General features: G+C 38.5%; 1 protein-coding gene across 7 annotated transcripts in view; it reads left to right on the top strand.

Annotated features, from left to right (window-relative positions):
* NCAM1 (neural cell adhesion molecule 1) overlaps positions 1 to 21,085 on the top strand; it is a 268,171-nt gene that overhangs the window by 177,899 nt on the left and 69,187 nt on the right. For 5 of the 7 annotated variants that reach the window (XM_075191349.1, XM_075191348.1, XM_075191351.1 and 2 more), the window contains exons 8-9: positions 215 to 357; positions 9,505 to 9,534. In XM_075191349.1, the coding sequence (XP_075047450.1) occupies positions 215 to 357; positions 9,505 to 9,534 (173 nt within the window). The remainder of the gene's footprint in view (positions 1 to 214; positions 358 to 9,504; positions 9,535 to 21,085) is intronic. The other 2 variants (XM_075191350.1, XM_075191352.1) reach the window with 1 other exon arrangement.

Raw genomic sequence — 21,085 nt, 5'->3', positions numbered from 1 at the left:
ATGCTTAAATAATTCCAGTTTCCCAAAGTTCACCGGCTAATGTCAACTTTATCCAATTTCAGTCTTTATCCATGTTATGTGTAAACTGTAATACTGACTGCAGTAAATGTTTGAATGCCATTCTGCCAAAATCTTCCAGTCTTACGGTATATATGAATATTTATATCAGGTTCTTTATCCTACATTTCAAATATATATTTTGTGTCACCTTTAGCAAAACCTAAAATCACCTATGTTGAAAACAAAACTGCTGTGGAATTGGATAATGAGATCACCCTGACTTGCGAGGCATCTGGAGACCCCCTACCAAGCATTACCTGGAGAACAGCCACACGAAACATCAGTGAAGAGGAAAAGGTATCACTGTCTTGCTTAACTCCTGTGGGGCACTGATTTATGATGTCACTGAACTACTGGCTTATGATGTCACTGGATGACAACCTGTTAGGCGGGACACGACTAGCAATTTGCTGAGAAATCAACAGGCACTTTGCAGGTTCAGTTACTCTTTTTCGCACAGAATGCCACTAGTATTAGTGAGGAGCTAACAGCAGCGGTTAGCTTTGTCTCGTTTTTATGTAATACTTGACATATGGTCCATTTTATTTATTTTGCTTTTGTTTTCATAGTTTGTGTATTACTGTTAAAATGTACTGAAAAGGTACAAAATAGTAATATTAAAAGTGATTAGTAATCAGTATATGGTTGGTAGCATACAGTAGTTTGGTAAAGAGAAGGTCATTGTTAATTGGATGGCAACACATGTTTTGGAGCCTAACCAACAGGTTAAGAGCTCCTGGATTAGGTATAGGGTGAATAACTGAACACCCACTGTCCAGATATGACATTCTGCAGTCTTCCAACCTATTGTACTTCCATAGCCTCTATTGTATAAAACTGAAGAATATGTTCTGCGTGTCCACCAAATCAAACCAATGGCGATAAGGCAGCATGCAGTGACATCATAACTGGGATTGTGCAATGACAATAAATCAGTGTGCAGTGACATCATCACTGGGTCTTAGGAGGGGAAAGCTGATGTCTGAACGCTGGACTGAGAATGGGACGAAATGAGCTTGGTGTCCTTCAATGGCCGCCATTTGTTTTCACAAACAAATGTAAGTATACACTGAGAGCACCACAGCAAATTGTGTGCGGATGGATTGTCACTGTGACAAAGGCAAAAATAATCAGCAGTTTTGATGCCACTTTTAGCACAAAATATTTTTATTTTTCTAAATTTGTCGCCAATAATTGTCCTCCAGTATTTAAGCTTAGATCATGATTATATCATGACTGATAAAACAAATGTCATCCCTGTATCAGGATCCCTATATTTTTGTATTAGCACATAATAATAGCATATTCAGCCTATATGGCTGGACTTCATCACCCCATTTTCTTTACTTAAATGAATATTAGTTTTCTCACATTGGTCTGTATTTTTAAAGTTTACCTGTCACCTACGGTCAGTACAGGCAGGCACATTGTGGGCTGAACCAGTATTCAGCTTATCCATATTCAGCTTATCACTTCACTAAGAACTAGCGATGTCAGTAGATTCTGGCAGAGACTGATTAAGACCTTGTGGGCGTCTAGGCCCCGTTGTCTCTCTCCTTTTTCTTTAAAAAAAAAAAAAAAAAAGTCACATAAAAACAAGATAGGGTAATCCGGGCCCCTGGGTGCCGATAGGGCCCTAGGCAGGAGCCTAGTGTACATGATGGATGATCCGATTCTGGTTCCTAGTGAATTCATAGGCTGTCGGGCCACAAACTGCCTGCCTCCACCATGTGTAGGTAACTGATACACTTTGACTAATTATTAATTAGAGGAGTCTATAGCGCCATAATGAAGTGACATGACACTTGTTTTAACGCAGCTGACAATATAAAAAACAGAACGTGCAATGTCAGCGGTCACGTTGCAGTCATTGCACGAGGCTGAGCTGTCTAGTAAATTGTAAACTCCCTTCAGGTATTCTGCAAAACTACTGACTATTTTTGAAACTCTCACCTCTCCTGTCTGGCGTTGTTTTCCTGACCTAGCCTATGGTTCAGGTGTAATTGTGGGGCAGAAACCCGTTCCAAACAGATCTATACAGTGCTCGTTGCTCAGTGTTCTGCTTCAGTTACTGTCTTTGGTCTCTTATTTTACAGTCCCCTTATGTTTTAGTTTATACGCATATAAAAGAATATTAGGGTATATTTCTGAAAATGCTGTAATACATTATAGATCTGTATTTCGGGTTTACATATTTTCTGATAGTGAGAATTTTATTACTGTTAGTACAGTAACTTTAACGCAGATTTCTGCTCACAGCTCTCAGAGCTGCGAGCAAAGATCAGCGCTGAAATGACTGTACTAACGGTAATAATGCGCATCTTTTACCGTAGTAACACTAATATTGTAATACGGTCTGTTGAAATCCCCCCTAATGGTTTATGGGGTTACTGTAGTGTTCCATAGACTGCGAAAAGAACAAAACCACATCCGTTACATAAGAACGACTCTCCACATAAAGAAGTATGAGTCGGCCACAGCTTTATTATAAATTTTAATATTATTTATTATTATTTTTAACAGTTATTTATGTAGCGCCTACATATTAGAAAGCTCTCCACAGGGAATATTTAATTGTTCACATCAGAACCTGCCCTAATGGAGCTTACAATGTATATTCTCTAGCACACAGATATTAGAGTTCATTTTGTCTGAAGTTAAATAACCTGACAGTCTATCTATTAAAACAATGTAATCAATAACTTACAAATATAGCCAAACGTTTTAAATATATTTACTTCATTTCTTATTTTTTACCATCATCTACAACTTCACCTAATTTTTAGCTAGTCAATACCCAGGCCCTTTGCCCCACGTATCCCAAAGAGTTACAAAATTTAAGTCTACAGTTTAGATATTACATACTGCAGTGCTGCCCTTGATTATTTAGACATATATTGCAGGGATTTGCTAACTTTGGTGGCAATATGCAGTATCCAAAGAGCAACCAATCAGACATTTGCTTTTATTAGTCAAAATTGAACTAGATTGGTCTAAGCTAATTGCCGAACTCTATGGGGTATATTTACTAAATTGCGGGTTTGAAAAAGTGGAGATGTTGCCTATAGCAACCGTTCAAATTCTAGCCGACATTTTGTTGATTGTACTAAATAAATGATAACTAGAATCTGATTGGTTGCTATAGGCAACATCTCCACTTTTACAAACCCGCAGTTTAGTAAATATACCTCTATGTGTTACTGGTAATTTTCACTTTTAGTTCTTAAATCACCCCCCGCCCCCCCCCAATGAAATATACTTAGCATCAAAGCTTACCAGTCTAAACCTTACAGGTGTTGATGTAGATATATAGTATAATGAGTGCATATTGCAATATGCGGTATATCTTCATATAAATTATTTCAGCAATTCAATTTGAGGTTTATCTGGTCTCAATGAAACTTTCGCCTCAATAAAATTAGTATATCATATTACATGAGAAATGGCGATTTAATATTTCAGCTCAACTTAATGACGAATTCTAATCTAGTTATAAAATATATTATTTCAGTGTAAGGAGTTCTTCCAAGGACATCAATGTTCTTCTACTGACTGCATGATAATAAAATTGAGTGATTCCTGTAAGGCAGGTGTTAAATCATGAATCACTTGGAAGTAGCAGTGGGTAATATATTCAAGCTGTAGCATGTGACACCCTCTTTTTTTCCCTGGAGCACCCCGCTCCGTTCTAGTCTTCTCCTGGTGATCCAGGTGAAATATATTGCTTGGTTTTAACACTAGCTTTACCCAAGGGTATGGTCCAAGCTCTTTAAGGTTACATTACCTTTGGTTTAGTTAGTTAGTTTTAGATTTGGCTTAAGTTAATAATGCAGATGTTTTGATGCTCAGTTTTGACGTGTCAACTTATTCCTTAGATATGCCATTTACAGCAATGTACAATATACTTCAGCAGTATATAGGGTATCTTCCATACAAATTACACAGTTTGTCAGATTGTAAGAATGTGACCTCTTAATCTTCCTGCTGACTTCAGCTGGGTGCAGTATAGTGACATTATGTGAACTGATAGGGCCTGATTTTGAATTGGGAGCAAAGCAAAGAAAAGGAGCAAGTTTGCACCTTGGCAAAGCCTGTTGATTTAGAGGGGGAGGTAAATTTAAAATGTAGGGACAGATTCATAGTTGGGATACGCCATGTCATGAATCAACTTTAATTTCAGTGCAAAAATAAAGCTATCAGGTGTTTGTGTGCTACATGAAAAAACAGTCCGTATTTTCCTTGTGTGCAAAAAAATAAGTCAGTTTGTACCCCTTGCATTGGAGCATGCTTGTCCAGGTGTAAAGTTACTCCTTTTCTTTGCTCTGCTCCTAACTCAACATCAGGCCCACAGTGTTCAATCTTAATGTAGCGCACTTAGTACAATATGCTTCTCCAAAATGGCAAATAAAGTTACCAGGTTAAGGGAAGAGACATAAGTAAGTCATTTTGACAGTCAGTAGTATTTCACGTCCAGTGAAAAGTCAGATACGGTTGACCTTTGACTTTCCAGCTATACAAAGCTTATGGGGATATTTCTGATCCTTCAAGGAATTTCTACAGATCCTCTTTTTGACAGATTTCCAGTTTCAGAGTGTTTATTCTATATACAGACAAGAACTTTCTTGTACTAAATCCCTAATCTACGGATGTAAGTTTTTGTTTTTTTTCTCCAAGCCACTCTCTGTCCATAGCTTAATCAAACTTGCTGGAGATCAGACATATATACGTTTTAAAAAAAATAAAAAAAAATCTGTACAACTTCATGACGATAGCAAGCAAAGGATCGAGTGTTGCATTATGTTACTGAGGATGGCAAGAATAGGTGTAACAGGGCTTATAGAATTTTCTCGCAATTGTTAATATTGTGGAAACAAAGATTGGATTGAAAAATGATTGGTGTTTGAGGAATCTTCTGTCCATAAATTCTTTACGTTAAGAGCATCACATTTTTAGTTGATCAGATGTTGCTTACAGAAGCAATAATGTACCGTAGCCAATAAGAAGTTGAAATAAGATGATAATATCAAGGTCTTTTTATGCTAGGTGTAGTTATAGCCTCTGTATTAATACAGTCCATGTGTTTTGATTGTCTTGTTGCGTAGTGTGTTTTCTGAGTGCCTGTCCCATCCAAAATGTCCACATGTTACTGCACGTGTTGTGTTTCTGCTAATCATTTGAGGTATTATTTTTGGAAAATCTGCGAAAAGAAGAGCCACGGGGACAAAGAAGACCACATTTAATGATCTGTTTATCTCACACCATTTCCTCAGCTCTCTATGGAAGATTAAACCAGATGTTTGCAAAGAATGATGGCTGCCCACTGACTGATCCAAACTTTTAAACAAGAACATATTGTGTAAATATGCCTTATAAAGTATCTTCATAAAGCACAGCAGTGTGTATGGATTAGTGAGAAAATATTTTATTAATCCATAATAATTTACGAGAAAAAGTTATAGGTAATGTACAGTAGTTTGTTTTTGGCAATATTTATTTCATAATTGAGATTATTCAAGCAGCAGGTTACCTTTTAAAGCAGTAATACCACATAGAAGGTTTATTTAATATTTCTTCATATAGGAAGTTAAGTACCTTTTAAGCATGCATCTGATAGTCATTTTTCTTAGCGGTCCTACAAATCATTATCCCCTTTTTAAAGTTTCTCTGGAGGTTACAAAATATGGCTGCCAATTACATAGACACAGTGTCACAGTTCTAAGCACATCATGTGAAGGCAGATAGCATAGGAGGAAGGGAAGTATGTTACATTGCACAGAGCAGATAGAGCTCGGAGGGGTGTTTCAAAGCCAATCTGCTCAATACATCTTGTGCCATGTGACTGTGGTTGCCATGACATTGTGCAAAATGATAAATCATTAATAACAACCTGAAGAAACAAAGCAAGGAAAAATGGTGAATACCAACTTATAGAGGTAGTACTACTATTTCCAGTGCTTAGGTACCACAGGTAATTTTATTTAAGATATGTAGATTGCTAAATACGCATTTACACATATGTTCTGATGGACAACATAATGCAAGTCAAAATTATTTTTTTCTATATTTATTTATATACATTTGTGGGATGGGTCAGAACAATCTGACCTTAGTTTTAATGACAATGCAATCATTAAATTTGTTTGTTTTGATCAGTCATTTACCAGTTGGAGTCATTCTTCCAAGCTGATGGTTTGAAGCCATTGAGAGCTGATTTTACATTTAATTTCTGCTTGTGACTATTGCCATTGGATAATTGGGGAAAGTATTGCTAAATATTATCTGGTTTAGTTTCAAACTTTAAAATCAGAAGAGGGATTTGAAAGAAAAACAACCTTTTTACGTGACACATGCAGTTAGATTGAATGTGGGTAAAACCTATATTTGATTCACCAAGGAACAATAAGAATAACTAATAAAGTTTGCACAAATTCATCTTAAGTTGATTCTTTTTTTATTTAGTTTTTTTCTTTTTATTCGTGAAGTAGAAACACATATTTAGGTGATTTTTTTTTGTTTAGTTTCTGCAAGTTTTCAATGGCATTTGTCACAGCACAAACAGTCATCCTCATATTCTTGTATCTGTCTTCCACATTACAGCATTCCTCTAAAATGCCTTAAATACCACTGGCCAGACAATAACACAAGCAGTGTTTTAATCAGTTAGAAACATATACATGGAAGCCATCAAAGTTCAAACTACGGCTAACAAGGCCAGATTATGACCTCCCCTACACTGTTCAGTAAAGACCTTGTCTGAAAAGCTTGGCGGTAGTTCATGTCGTTTGCAGTGAAAAATAGAATACTGTTAGACTGAGACCCTGGGCAACTATTACACTTGGGAGGGGGGCATGTATAAAGAGTCGTGCAAAGAGAGTTCTTGTTTTTTCAGGCTTCTCTGGTAAGATGATGTTGTTCTGAAACTACTAGTATAAGGGCTTGTTCACATAGACGCGTTCCTGTACATTTATTTGGTTACCTGCTTTCACCACGCTCTCATTTGCTATTAAAGTGTATCAAATATTTATTGAAATAATTCAAAGCTGCCGCCAAAAACCTGCGTGATCCTTTCACAAATAGGCAAGTGTAAAGACAGGATTGGTTAACACCGGAGTCATCAGTGTAGAGTTTCGCCTCTTGCCTTGCATTGTTGCTCTTGCCTTTACACCCAATGCACACAACTCCAGCATATAACTGATTTGACAGTTTGCCGGAAAGTTTTTGTATCCATATTGCACAGCACTTTAAAAGTAATGATGACCGTCCTATTTGGACTTCCCTATTGTTCAATACATTTCCCTAATTTCTTCCAGCAAACTGTTTATATGATGTCCGTTATAATATTAAGTAACTTATAAAATAGACGATGGGTTGCCTTTATTTTGAGTGTTATACCTGTGGTGATTTCAATATTGTAATACATTGGTCTGTGAACGCAAACGGCATCCCATTTAAAAATGGCACCATCGTGGAGCTTTTTATAAACATGGTCGTTGTATGGTTCAGAAGCTTTGTACCTCCAAACTCCATTGTATCTCCAACCCATGAAACTCCTTTAAATATCTAAAGTGCAGACATTGTGTCTGTGCTGCATGTGGCACACAGTTGTCACTACATCATTATACAGATTTATCCATTATCTAGAGCGATACTTCCAAACTGTGATTTTACAAAGGAAAATGCATGACATTGCAAAGAGAAAAAACAGCTTTATCCCGCTGCTCTATTGTAAATGAGCCCTGCTGAACGCAAGTAACTACTGTTCATCAGAAATGCGCGTGTGTATGAGCCCGTAGCCATCTATTACATTATTATTATTATTATTATTATTATTATTATTATTATTATTATTATTATACTATTATATGACATCATAGTTGAGAAACCAGTTTAACTTTACACCGGTCCTTAAGCGATCACATTTGTCAGCACTTTTGATCAGTGATCTAACAAATGTGCTACTTCTGTCTTTTTACTTGTAATTTCATGACTTTTGTCCAGTCTTTACTCTACTTTTATACATGGCCCTCATTCCCTTCCCTTACAGACTATTGATGAGTGTTACTGCCTTGATTGTACTCATAGACATAAGCTGGGTGCTTTGTGTTTTTCTAGGTAGAAATGACAATCCATTGCTTTCCCTGCATGTAATGTGGAGCAGCATGGCATTATTGCGTGTACTCGATCTGAATGTGTGCATGGTGTTACCAGTAACTGCTTGTGCATGTTCAAGTTTAAAATGTGTTACAGTAACTCATAACGGCTTCCAAAATCTGGAATGTAGCATCCAGGGTCGTAACCCCATTCACTGCCGCAGTTTATGGATTAAGTTAAGAATCAGATTAAGCAGCAGTACTGTCGGTATCAATGCATAGGAAGCTCTCACCTCACACTCTTGTAAACTATCTTAATTAGGAATCTGAATTCTAGGAAAATAAAAGTTTGTCCTTTTCTGATAAAACCAGGACATATGGGAGTCCTAGTCTATCCTCCTCCAGTTTAAGTTTTTGCTTTGTCTAAATTTCTTTCAAAATTTACTGTAATTATTATACAGTATGTTGGAATATACAGTAGTGGCTTACAACAACTCAAACAGCAAATAATTACTTGTCTGAAAGTGCATAGCACTGTGATTTCTCAGTACATCTTAATAGGCCGAGTCTGGTCACTCACGTTACCAGTGTATTCACCGAAAAGCCCTAAGCCTTAATGGGCCCTTTAATATGTTTCTTATATGAAAAAGTGGCTGTACCTTCTGTCTCCACTCCAATTGATAACAAAAATATACTATATTTATAGTATTGCTCAAGCTAGGGCATTGATTAGGCAACTTGTGTACTAGTCTACTTCTACATATAAGCACCACATATGAAGGGCTCTTTGCATTTTTCTGTAACATGCTGTTTTGTTAAGCATCTCCTATGGGCTCATTCAAAAAGTAGGTCAGTTCCCTTTAATGTGTGTAATAGCTGTTCTAGACATTTTGATGGAAACCCGGCAATAAAGTCACTTCTTTCCTGTATCTGAATGTACTTCCATGGGGGGAATTGCTATATTAATGCCTGCAGAGTACTGCTGCTTTAGTGGTCAACATCAATACAGTAAAATTATGCTCTTCTTATATGCGAGATTTACTAATTGTTGCATTGAAAGGATGTGTTGTCCAGTAACCTAAAATAAAAGGTAGGCATCCTAGCGCCCTCCAACTGTTGTTTAACTATAGGTCCCAGCATGCCTTGCCAGTCACTAACTGACGTCACATGCTGGGCCTTGTAGTTCACTTCCTGCTAGAGAGCACCAGGTTGTAGAAGCCTCACCTACGCTATTCATGTAACTGCATGCATTGCACGGACAGCCAACTGTAACATAACTCAGCACATACAATAACCACAAAAAATGTTTTATTGCTTTCTGTGTTTGTTGTGTTTTTATATCTGTTCTCTCCAGGCTTCGTGGACACGACCCCAGAAACAAGAGGTATAAAACCAATTAGCTGTGAAATGCTATACTCAGAAAGAGTCACCTAACCCTTAGCTATATTCCAGAACCACGCTGCCTGACTTAACCCATGATGATAGTGATAAGAGGATAGTTGTAGATTGCCCTTTAGTTTATATATTTTAACACTCAAAACAAGCTTGGTTGGTATAACAAGTTCAAGAAAAAAAATGTTAGGGAAAATATCTCATAGACACATATACATTGCACAAGTGCAGTTCAAAGTGCAACTCTGCCGAGAGGGGAGGATCCAGAGAACAATAGATACAGAACTATGAAGGATCTTGGTTTTAGGTATAATAAGTAAAAGATATAAAACTATCTGGCTTATTTTATAGCATGGTACAAACTAGCCATATGTCCTGTAACTCATAGCAGCCAATCAGATATTTGCATTAACAATGCATTATACTGTACTAATTTAAACTAATATATGATTGGTTATTCTGGCTTACAGGAAGCTTGTGCTGTTTACCTCACGTTATTAAATTTCAGCTTTTGCCTACACTCAGTGGAGGCAGTCGTTTGTGGGGTGAACTAATATTAACCAGAATGCAGTCTTAGGGCTAGATTTACTAAGCTGCGGGTTTGAAAAAGTGGGGATGTTGCCTATAGCAACCAATCAGATTCTATCATTTCTTTAGTACATTCTACAAAATGACAGCTAGAATCTAATTGGTTGCTATAGGCAACATCTCCACTTTTTCAAACCCGCAGTTTAGTAAATATAACCCGTAATCTCAATGAGAATGGAGCCTATCAATTCTCTAGGAACCAGTGTGATCAATCAGGCAAAATTTGCCTCAGTAATGTCACTCATCCCTAGAGAGTTGATAGGCTGTATTGGTTCAGTCTGCAAAATACCTACTTCTCTGTGTTTAGTTAATGGTACACGTGAACTGAAAGCACACATATCATAGTCTGTTCTGGTGTAGTATTCAAATAATAGACGCTTAGCGTACACCAATAGGGGCTAAACAATAGCAGCCAATGAGAAATCTGTTGCCTTTGTTTTACTTGCCGAAGGCAAATACAAGCTCATTTGATTGGGTGCTACAGGTTTAGTGAAAATGTATACTAAGCTAGTACACATTGTTAGCATACAATGTCAGTGTCTTCTTTACAGCAAAATGCAACTTTTCTATATTCATTACTTAAGAACTGTGGTACAAAGGCGCTGGTTTTTCTATAACATTTCTGCTATTAAATCTGTGATTATGACTGCAATTATGATTGAAAAGTCTGCTCTCCTCGTAGAATAAAACAGTTACGTTTATACACGGGAACTGAGAGGGAAGAGCGGGGGGACTGCTGCCTGGGGGCCCTGATCTGCCTGTGTAGTGGGAGGAGCCACCAGCGTGGTGTGGTCACACCCACTTCGGCTATGGAAGAGCCCCATGAAGTTGCTGTACCAAGGCCCGAAATGCTTCTTGGCGGCCTTGAGTTTAGATATGATATTTACTAGGTCATGTCTAAGGAACTGGCACTCTGTGGGTCCATTTGGCCTTCCGGGCCTTTCTGTAACCAATCAGAGCTCACTGATTATAAGCAATGACATCATATCTCACTCTATTATTTCCTGGAATTCATGCTATATTAGAATCACATGTGTATTATAAAGGTATTACACATCACTGAAGAGTTTTGTGGTGTCTGAGAAGACTTGTAAAGCCCATAGTAGTTTTTCAGTTGTAACTTGTTTCTAATGAATATGGCACAAATTGCTAGCTAACATCTTTATATACGTGTATTGTCAAATAATAATACAGATCAATGCTAACACTTCTGTTCTATTACTTCATTTAACAAGTTGAGAAAATCCACGGCAATCCCTTTTGGTAGCACCATCTTTATAGAGGAAACATGTAGTTTAATCACTGCTATAATTTAATTTTAATTGATTATATTTGAAGCACCATCGCCTCCAACTAATCATTGGTTAGAGCATAATAAATTTTGTTTCTTATTACATAGTCTAAATATACAGCTTGGTTCAATTTTAATCTTCATCAATACTTCTGATGCTGTACCTGTGTATTACATTGCATAATCAATAGCAACATCACAACTATGGACTATAATGCTTTGATGGACCTCAAGATATTTGATATGTGGTAGCAGTGTGGCTGTTGAGTGGGGTGAAGGTGTTCCTTGTAAAATATGAAGTAGGAGGACAGGTTCCCCTCATTTTGCAGAGCAGAACAGAAATACAATTTCCTAATGCAGAGCGAGATTGCTGAAGTGTACATTTTTTGGAGAGGACAGACCACCATTTCCATACTGCAAATGGACTTGAATTTTGCACAAGGTCAGGGCTGGAGGATTTCAGGTCTTCTCCTATACTTACAATGGGATACACTTTGCGCCTTCATGTCGCTCTTTAGCATAGAAGTCCATTTCCAGGAAGTCCCAATGTCCACTCACTCACGTGCATGATTAATTTAAGCCATAAACAAGAAAAATACAAAAGCTTATTTTATTAAAAGGGTTTGGAGGTTAGATTTTGATGTGACATTTACACTTTTGCACAGTGCTTCTGTGGTGTTTGTTCTGCCTCTGTGCCCACCTAGCTGCACTTCTAAGTTGCAGAGGCATCTTCCAAGAGCAGGGGGTAAGCGTGCACCTGGGCAGAACCGGATTTAGACCTTATGGGGCCCTAGGCAAGATACTGGTTTGGGGCCCCCTCCATGAAAAAATCCATAGCACTATAGTTTTTTAGCATAACATATAGCCCTATTCAGGGGCTGGCTGGCAGACTTTAGCCCAGGGGGGGCAAGCACATAGCACTGGCCCATAAGTAGCGGCCCATTTTTAAAGGTTGGTCTCACCGCCGGCCCTGGGAGGGCCCTCTAAGGACCGCTGGGCCCTAGGCAATTGCCTAGGTTGCCTAATGGTAAATCCGGCCCTGCACCTGGGTGGACCATACAGACAGACCAAGGCTTGGAACAAAATATATTTGGCTCAAAATCACATATTCTTAAGTTCTGGAGGTAAGAACACCTGGGGCCTGATTCATTAACAAATGCTAAATGAACGTGAGGTGAGTTTTCTAAAAAAAAAAATATGCACGTATAACGAGCATGCGCACATCCTTATTCAATAAGAAGCGGATCTGAAGAAACGTCTGTGAGTGAATGCAGATCTAGGTCTGCTCTAGGTCTGCAAACAGACAATAGACTGCAGGATGCGTCCAATATATATGTGGAATATAAAGTCACAAAAGAATGTACAGCAAAAAAAGACATTTTCAATGATTGTCATCTGTTAATATTGTGATGACAAAACATTAAAAAATAAACAAAGGGTTTTTTCTTCACCCCCCCCCCCATAATATACATTTATTAATATTTTAATGTCATCTACTGTACTTAAAATACATTTTTACAGTTGTCCCTGGTTGCAAACACATGCTCTAGCGTACATACATAGCCGGCATCACTAGTAATCGTCACTTACATAGACCTGTAGCTGATGCAAGTGATACAACTGAAAATCACATACCGCTGAGATGCCCAACGCTTGAATCAGATACTGCTTTAAATTTACTATGTGTATACGCCCAGTCCCCTCCCCGTTCCACCCCTGAAATCATAGGCTGTATTAAGGTCCTTAGCGTTTGAAGATGAAGTGGACGTTGCTGCGTTCACTGACGTATGATCCGGTTCTGGGCATGCGTAGTATGATTTTACAAAAAATATGGCACGTATCGGCATTCACGCTCCTTAATGAATAAGGCCCATGGTGTTCTGAAAATAAAGAATTTGCAAAAAGCATTAATGACACGTTTAAGAGAGTAGGTCATTTTTAACAAGTTGGCATTTGTAGGAACAAACTAAAAGCATACTACCTTGAAAATAAATTCATTTTTTGGTTAATATAGTGTAAAAAGATGCTGTTAATTGTGAAAAGGTGCCAATTTTTCCTTTTCATTTTAATGGATACAAGTGAAAAGTTCAAACAATGGTAAATGAGAAAGAAGTAGATACACAACGTACACATTTGGAAGAAAACAATTCAGGTATTACATTTAAACCAACAATAGGTAAATGAAAAAGAAGGTAAGCGATGTTATCACAGAGCAGGGAAGTATTTGCATAGTGAGTGTTGGCTGAGAAAGGAGAGGACCATAGCTCCAATTAAGAGGAGAGGAATGGATAAAGGGGAAGATGAGAATTCAATGAAGTGAGTGAAGGGATAATGGTGGGAGGGGCGGTTTTGACCTTCCCTGAAGAGCCATGTGGCTGAGACTTTTATAAAGAGGTCTGGTCTGGCATGGAGGTAATATGTGGTTTTCTCCATGCATGGAACATGCCAGATGCCTTTATTAACCACTGAAAGGGGTGGCGGGTCAGCCTGTTCCCAGATGGATGCAATAGCTGATTTGGATATACATATCCAATTTTATGGAATGTTTAGATAAACCTTAGGAATAGTAAGAGAAATCCTCAGATCTTTAGGGATCAAGGTCTCCATCAGAGAGTTAAGGAGTCTGTGAATCTTCTCCCAAAACAGGGATATCTTGGGGCTGGTCCATCATATATGACAGAAGTTTCCCCTGTGGCCACAGTTTCTCCAGCAAGCTGGATCAGACGTGGAAAACATTTTGCTTAATTTATCGGGGCTATACTACCTCCAATACACTATATGCTATTCCCTCAATTAAAGTCGATATCGAGGCATGGGATATTCATTCCCTGATCTCTTGACAAAAGTCCTCCTCAGGTGGGGGGGGGGGGGGGAGGCAAGGTCCAACTTCCACTCAGACTAATGCCAGTGGGGTTGCTCAAACGTTGAAGCTAAAATGTTTGTATATTTAGGGTAAGTGTAAGTGTGCCATTGTTCTGGGATCCCAAGCATCAGTGTTATAGTTATAGAACCCTACAAGAGGCAGCTCCCAATACAATGTACTGTATATGTGACACTCTGTGCATCCAGTATACATAATTTGGGACTACAATAAGAGCGCTCACCCACAGATTGCCCACCTCTGTTTTATGGAAGTATTTCAATGAATGTAGACATTGCAGTCCCGAGAGTACTTTTAAGATGCAAAAAGCTTGGAATAATTTTAGTAACTATAGATCCTTTTAAAAATAGATTATTAATATAAATCCCTAAGCCAGTTATCCTACAGCACACACATAAAATCCACCATTGCTACTGTAGGGCTTATGATTCTTTAAATAGGTTTGTTCAGGCTACATAATTCATATCACTTACCATGACATTTACTAGACTTTTTGAATTATTGAAACGTCCATTATTCTCTGTGTTTTTCTTTCAAAATCACACAGCGCTTGTATCTTATCAAGAGGTTACATATATTGATAAACAAACATTAAAGGGCCTCTAAGCCTAACCCAATATTAAAAGGTTTCTTGTTGCATTACTTGATATATATATATATATATATATATATATATATATATATATATATATATATATATATTAGAGAGAGAGAGAGAGATAGATATAACATTATCATCATCATCACAATTTATTTATATAGCGCCACTAATTCCGCAGCACTGTACAGAGAACTCATTCACATCAGTCCCTGCCCCATTGGGGCTTACAGTCTAAATTCCCTAACATACACACACAGACAGACAGACTAAGGTCAATTTGTAAGCAGCCAATTAACCTACCAGTATGTTTTTGGAGTGTGATAGGAAACCAGAGCACCCGGAAGAAACCCACGCAAACACGGGGAGAACATACAAACTCCACACAGATAAGGCCATAGTTGGGAATTGAACTCATGATGCCAGTGCTGTGAGGCAGAAGTACTAACCACTTAGCCACCATGCGCCAAGAACCCTTTTATTATTGGGTTAGGCTAAGATATATACTATTTGTCAATATATTTGGGATTTTATATATGATAACTAGCTGGTGAAAGCAGTTGTATTATGTTCACCTGCATATGGATACTTGCGTACTTGTAATGCCAGTCCTGTGGAAGACTGAAGAGGTCAAATATGAAAAGAGGTGAGTGTGACTTCATTGATGACGCCATTTGTGTCATGAATGGGGCGGAGCACTGTGCATGGTGACACATAGTGCTCACTGGGGTGGGCATGACTTGATGCCATCTTACAGGCAGGTAAAGCTCCCTTGCGAGATAGTAACTTGCTGTCTCAGGAATTCAAGGAGTATCTCCCTAACTTGGGAGTCTCCCTGACTCTCCAGGAGCGTAGACTTCCTGCTTCTTGATAGCCTTACAGTAGGACTTCCTAATATGCATATGTTTGAAGTGCAGAAAAGAGTTCACTTTGCTTTGCCAAGTTCCTGAAAAAAACCCATTTAGTTTTGTTTGAGGATGTTCTTCTATTAGCATCTTAATTGTGTAAATGAATATTATGTAAATGTAACTATTAGATTGTGTTATTTTAGTACTATAGTTTTTTTTTCAATCCTAACCAGACTTGCACCAACCCAGCTTGTTTCACCCTGTTGTAGACAATTCATTTTTACTGTAAATAATACCTAATTTTCACTAAACATAAACCTTTCCTGCTGTAGTACTTTAGCCCTGCTAGTGGGGATTTGTGTGTAACCTAGTATCACACTTGGTTTGAAGTTGTACAGATATCTGCGTCTACTTGTATGGTAAACAGGGTCATAAGTAGTCCTGGGGGTAAATGTATCAAGCTGCAGGTTTGAAACAGTTGAGATGTTGCCTTTAGCAACCAATCAGAATCTAGTTATCATTTATTTAGTACAATCTACAAAATGACAGTTAGAATCTGATTGGTTGTAATAGGCAACATCTCCACTTTTTCAAACCTGCAGCTTGATCAATTTACCCCCCTGGAGCGGCCACATAGACCTAGAGAGGCAGAATTGCAGATTGCCACTTAAACCCATCAGCGCTTTACAATTCAGCTTCATTTCTGCTGGGGAAAGGGCAAGTGTATGTGGCCTACATTCACATGAATTGTTTTTTTTATCAAGGGATCCCTTAGCCACTTAATTGTATTCAACCAAGGCAGAGTTAATGAACAAAATACATATACAGGCCTATGAGCCGTTCTGACTTTCATGGGGCAGTCCCAATGAGGAGAGAGACATGGTGACGCCCCAAAGTCGGAGTGGCACTGGCTGATCAGAGCGTTGCTTGGGTGACTAGGAGCGTGGCCTGATTTGTCAGTCAATCAGTGTTATTAGGTATGCAGGTACCTGGTTATTACTAGAAGATAAAAGTTCTGTATGTACAAGCATGAGCACCAAAATATATAATTTACCATTATGAGCACTAAAACGTAGTTCAGTTAGAAACATTTTATTCATGTTTTTATTGTTATTTTTTAGACTGTCAATATTTAGTAACTATAATCTATACTGTCTGAAACTAAAGCTGGCAACACACCAGTCAATCCTGCCAGTGGGCCACACATATAGTGGGTCGAGTGACTAGATAAACCTATTAGTGCAGTCAGAAGATGACCATACAAATTGGTTGATAGCAATCATCAAACCACAAGCCCAATAATTATATGATTGATTTTGATGGGATTATTATGGGTATTGCTGTTTTTTTCATCAACTGTCCCAAGATATTGGTCCCTGAAAAAAAATACCCATTTATTAACACCAAACAAGTACACTGCAAGAGGTAGGCTGTTGTGTGTGTGTGAGATGTACTTTTAAATATATATTCTTTTGCAGGATGCTGTGTAAGGTAAGGTTTACTGATGGGGTTATTTAAAGTGTATGTATCTCATAGTGGAGGTAACCATTATTAGTACACCGATATTTTTGACATCCTTACTCCTTTCACCAAACCAGCTCTGTCATTAAATTATTAGCCCCCACATTTAATAGACACCACACATTACATTGTTAGCCCCTCCAATATAGTAATAGCCCCCGACAGCCACATATTACATTAATAGCCTCCTACTAACTGCTACATTACATTAATAGCCCTGACATTAAATGTATACTCCTTACTGCATTGCATATATCTCCCCTCTCCTACATTATATTAATACTGCCACCATCACACTTACTTTCTAGTCTTCTCTAGAGGATTTTTATGTGAGACAGATCCATCTCTCTGCTTCCTGCTTCCCGCCTTATGTATGCTGATGGATGGAGAGAGAGCTAGCCAACACGGAGGGAAGGGAAGAAGCAAAGTGAATAGGGAGAGAGAGTGGGTGGGGAGCAGGAGGGAGGGTAAAGGAGAATGGGAAAGGGAAGAGGATTGGTGAGCCAGGCAGGCCATAAGAGAACAGGTCAACCCCCTGCTCTGACTGGCTCTTCACTCTGTCTATCATCCAAGGTATCTTACCTTGTGAATACAGACAAGGAGCTGAACCAGTCAGGGCAGGAGACTGGCTCTTATAGAGGGGTCATCCGCTAGGAAGGACCTCAACGTCAGGTCCCCTCCACCGCATGCCTGTCAACACAAAATAAAAATTACAAATTTTTATGTAACACAGTATTTGGCATCTTTACCATTGCTAAGAATAAACTGCAACCTGATACCTCCTATTCGTGACTTCAGTACTTTGTGCAACAAACGTTTTTTAATAGATTTTTCTATATTGCAATGTATACGAGTGCCAAGTAATTTCTCTAAGCTGAGGAATTTGGAAATGATTATGTTAAATTGAGTTTGTTATGAAAATCCATTGCACGGAAAAGCAGCTTCACCATGCAGTCTTTTAAGATGACTGTCCCTGTGGGGGCCTTCTTTTAAGATGGCGTCCTTATTTGATAAAGTTTTTTACTCTTTCATTTCCACATCCTTTCTTCATTCATTTAGACTAATGACACATAGCAACACTATTTCTGTGTTTTTGTACAGTATATGTAACGTACAAAACACAACAGTGGACATTTGTAAGTTTTTAAAATATGATTATACATGTTTTCTAAAACTTGGCGCAAACCAGTTGACATGGATGCATCATTTTCTGATTAAATAACGCATGAATCCCCTTAATGTTATTGATATTTTATTTTGAAATTAACTTTTTAAAGGTGATTTAGGAACATATTCCTGTTTTTGCACAAATGCACCCGTCTTTAGCAGAGCGCATGGTTCTGCATGTCAAGATGGTGACGACATGAGCTGGCTGTGTATGCTCGAAACAGGCCCCCTCTCTGCTTCTTTCAGAGCAGGGGACCTGGGAGGGTTCGTCTCTGGATGGAGAAGATACATTTGCATTTGCGGCAGCTGCGGAGCCTCTTTATCCCCAGAAAATAACCTTTTTTTGATCGGTACCCTCTTATCTGAGCCATCGTACACTGTAAATAGGGCTGACTCTTTTTCGATCCGGGCACATTAATATCAGTAAGTTTGTTTATATGCACAGAAATAGCCAACGTGTAATAAAAACATTCAAACACACAAAAGTGACACCTGTAATGGATAAGAGTTCCAGTGAGGTCTATTTATGACCCACCACTAAATCTTTTCGTAAATTATTATGCCTTATTGCCGCTTTTCTTGTCTATTTATTAAAATTCATGCCAGGACAGCATATTCGATAGAAACTATCCAGATGATAACTATGTGGTATCAACAAGTGTGATTCTCATGCGCTGATCTTAGGTCAGCGCGTGAGAATAATCAGTTTAGTTAGAAAAGGGAGGAGAGGAGCACGAAGCCTGCCGGCTTGGGTTCCAAAGATCCCTCTCTTGTGATGCTCTCCACACAGAATAGAACGGCTTACGGTCTCTTTGGATGGCGTTAGCAATTGGGGACAAGTTCCGAAAAGTGTAGTTTTCGGAGCTTGCTAGATTGGTCTAGACAGCAGCCCCTATTGAGAATAGTGGGGTCTGCTGTATTCTGTGGTAGTTTGCCTAATGCAGGAGATATATATAATATCTCCTACGTAAGGATAATGTTAAATTGCCCAATGATCTAATTTTGCCTAACCTGCAGTAGCAGACGTTTCTGCATGATTTTAGAATTGATAAAAAGGCCCCATTGTCCCTTTGATATGATGATTTATTAAATACATACATTTAGGGGAAAAAATGTAAATGTTAAATTTAATGAATGGGTGGTCCTAAAGCATACCTCCCAACTTTTGTATTCGGGATTTGCGATGGTGCAAGTACAGAAGAGGCATTGTCATTGCACAATGAGGGTGTGGCCATGTAGGATGTGGCCATAACTCTGTCTCTGCTACACAGAAAAGCTGTGAACAGGATATACCTCCCAACATGCCGATCATTGGGGAAAAGGTACGACGGTCCGGACAGTAGGATAAACCCCTCAATTTGGGAGTGTCCTGCCTAAATCTGGCCAGCTTGGCGGTATGTTTAAATGTTTATAGGCAGACTTTTGAACTGACATATTTACTCCCTTCCACCAAAAAACGGTGCAGAGTTATTTTACAGGGTTAGTGCCAATACTGGAACTTGGGTGTGCATGTACTTATGTACGAGGTGGCTAAATAGATGCACAGAACAGGTGTATTTGTGAGAATAGGGACGTATTGCAGGGGCACATTTTTGCACTTTCATAAATTGCGTCCTATTTCTTTTACCAAAATAGCTGCAGAGAGTCATGTGACCAGGTAAAAGCAGAAGTTCCAGTCAGTCTTGAAACAGTTGAAAAAATTATTAGTTGTATTTCCTTTCTTTTTGTGTGGTTGTGGGTGGAAGCAGCACCAGCTTACCTGATGGACACAAAACTATAATAAAAATAAGATGACCTGATTAATGTGCTCAGTAGAAACACATCCCTGTATAATACATGAAAGTGCTTATGGGATTGTAAAAAGGGCAACTGATGCATTGTGTAACCACAGAGAGCAAGTGAGAGATATGTCAGAACAATTATACATTCCATATAAAGTGCACTGATGTGTGAATGAAAATACTGTGACCTGAATATAGACCACATTTGCGGGGGCGCTCTACAATAAGAGACTCCCTGGCCCAAGATGAGAAAGCTAACCCATGTATGACCAGGAACAAAGAACAAACGTCTATAACATTCCATTGTGTCAATGCAAAATGTTCCTTATTTTCTCAAAAAATTAACTCTTGAACACTGACAGTTTATTGATATAAAATATATTGGCTTCCAGAGCAGTGATAAATCTTATTATTACCTGTATAAAGGTAATAGAGGTAAAGGCATGCTTCTGTTTTGTAGATAATGTCATGGAGGCTTGGAAGTGCGCTGTAGTGCAGAAGGCTGTGCCTATGGATCTAACTGCTAACTGTTCCCTGCACACGCACTGAATAGGGGGAGGTCAGTTTGCTGGTTATGCTGCCCACTGATGCATCCCACCCAATTGTGCGTATGTAGTATAAAGTCTCAGGCTACAATATAATGAATGAATCAGAAGGGTGTTTTTTTTACCATTAGTTCATTAAATCAGTTAAGGTAACTGCAATAATTAATCGAGTGTGAAGATTGACAATGGATAAGTTTGTATCAGGTGGGAAAGAGCATTTGGAGGGTCTGAGATCTCTTTCAGAGGAATACAATTCTGTATAAACCGAAGTATGTTTAATTAAGAAAAGAAATAAAGTAACCATCTGCACTGGCGGCAACTGC

This window comes from Mixophyes fleayi, chromosome 11 (assembly GCF_038048845.1).
Source record: "Mixophyes fleayi isolate aMixFle1 chromosome 11, aMixFle1.hap1, whole genome shotgun sequence".
NCBI classification, from domain to species: Eukaryota; Metazoa; Chordata; class Amphibia; order Anura; family Limnodynastidae; genus Mixophyes; species Mixophyes fleayi.
Note: the sequence above shows the minus strand (reverse complement) of the source record. Positions and strands in the feature narration are given on the sequence as shown.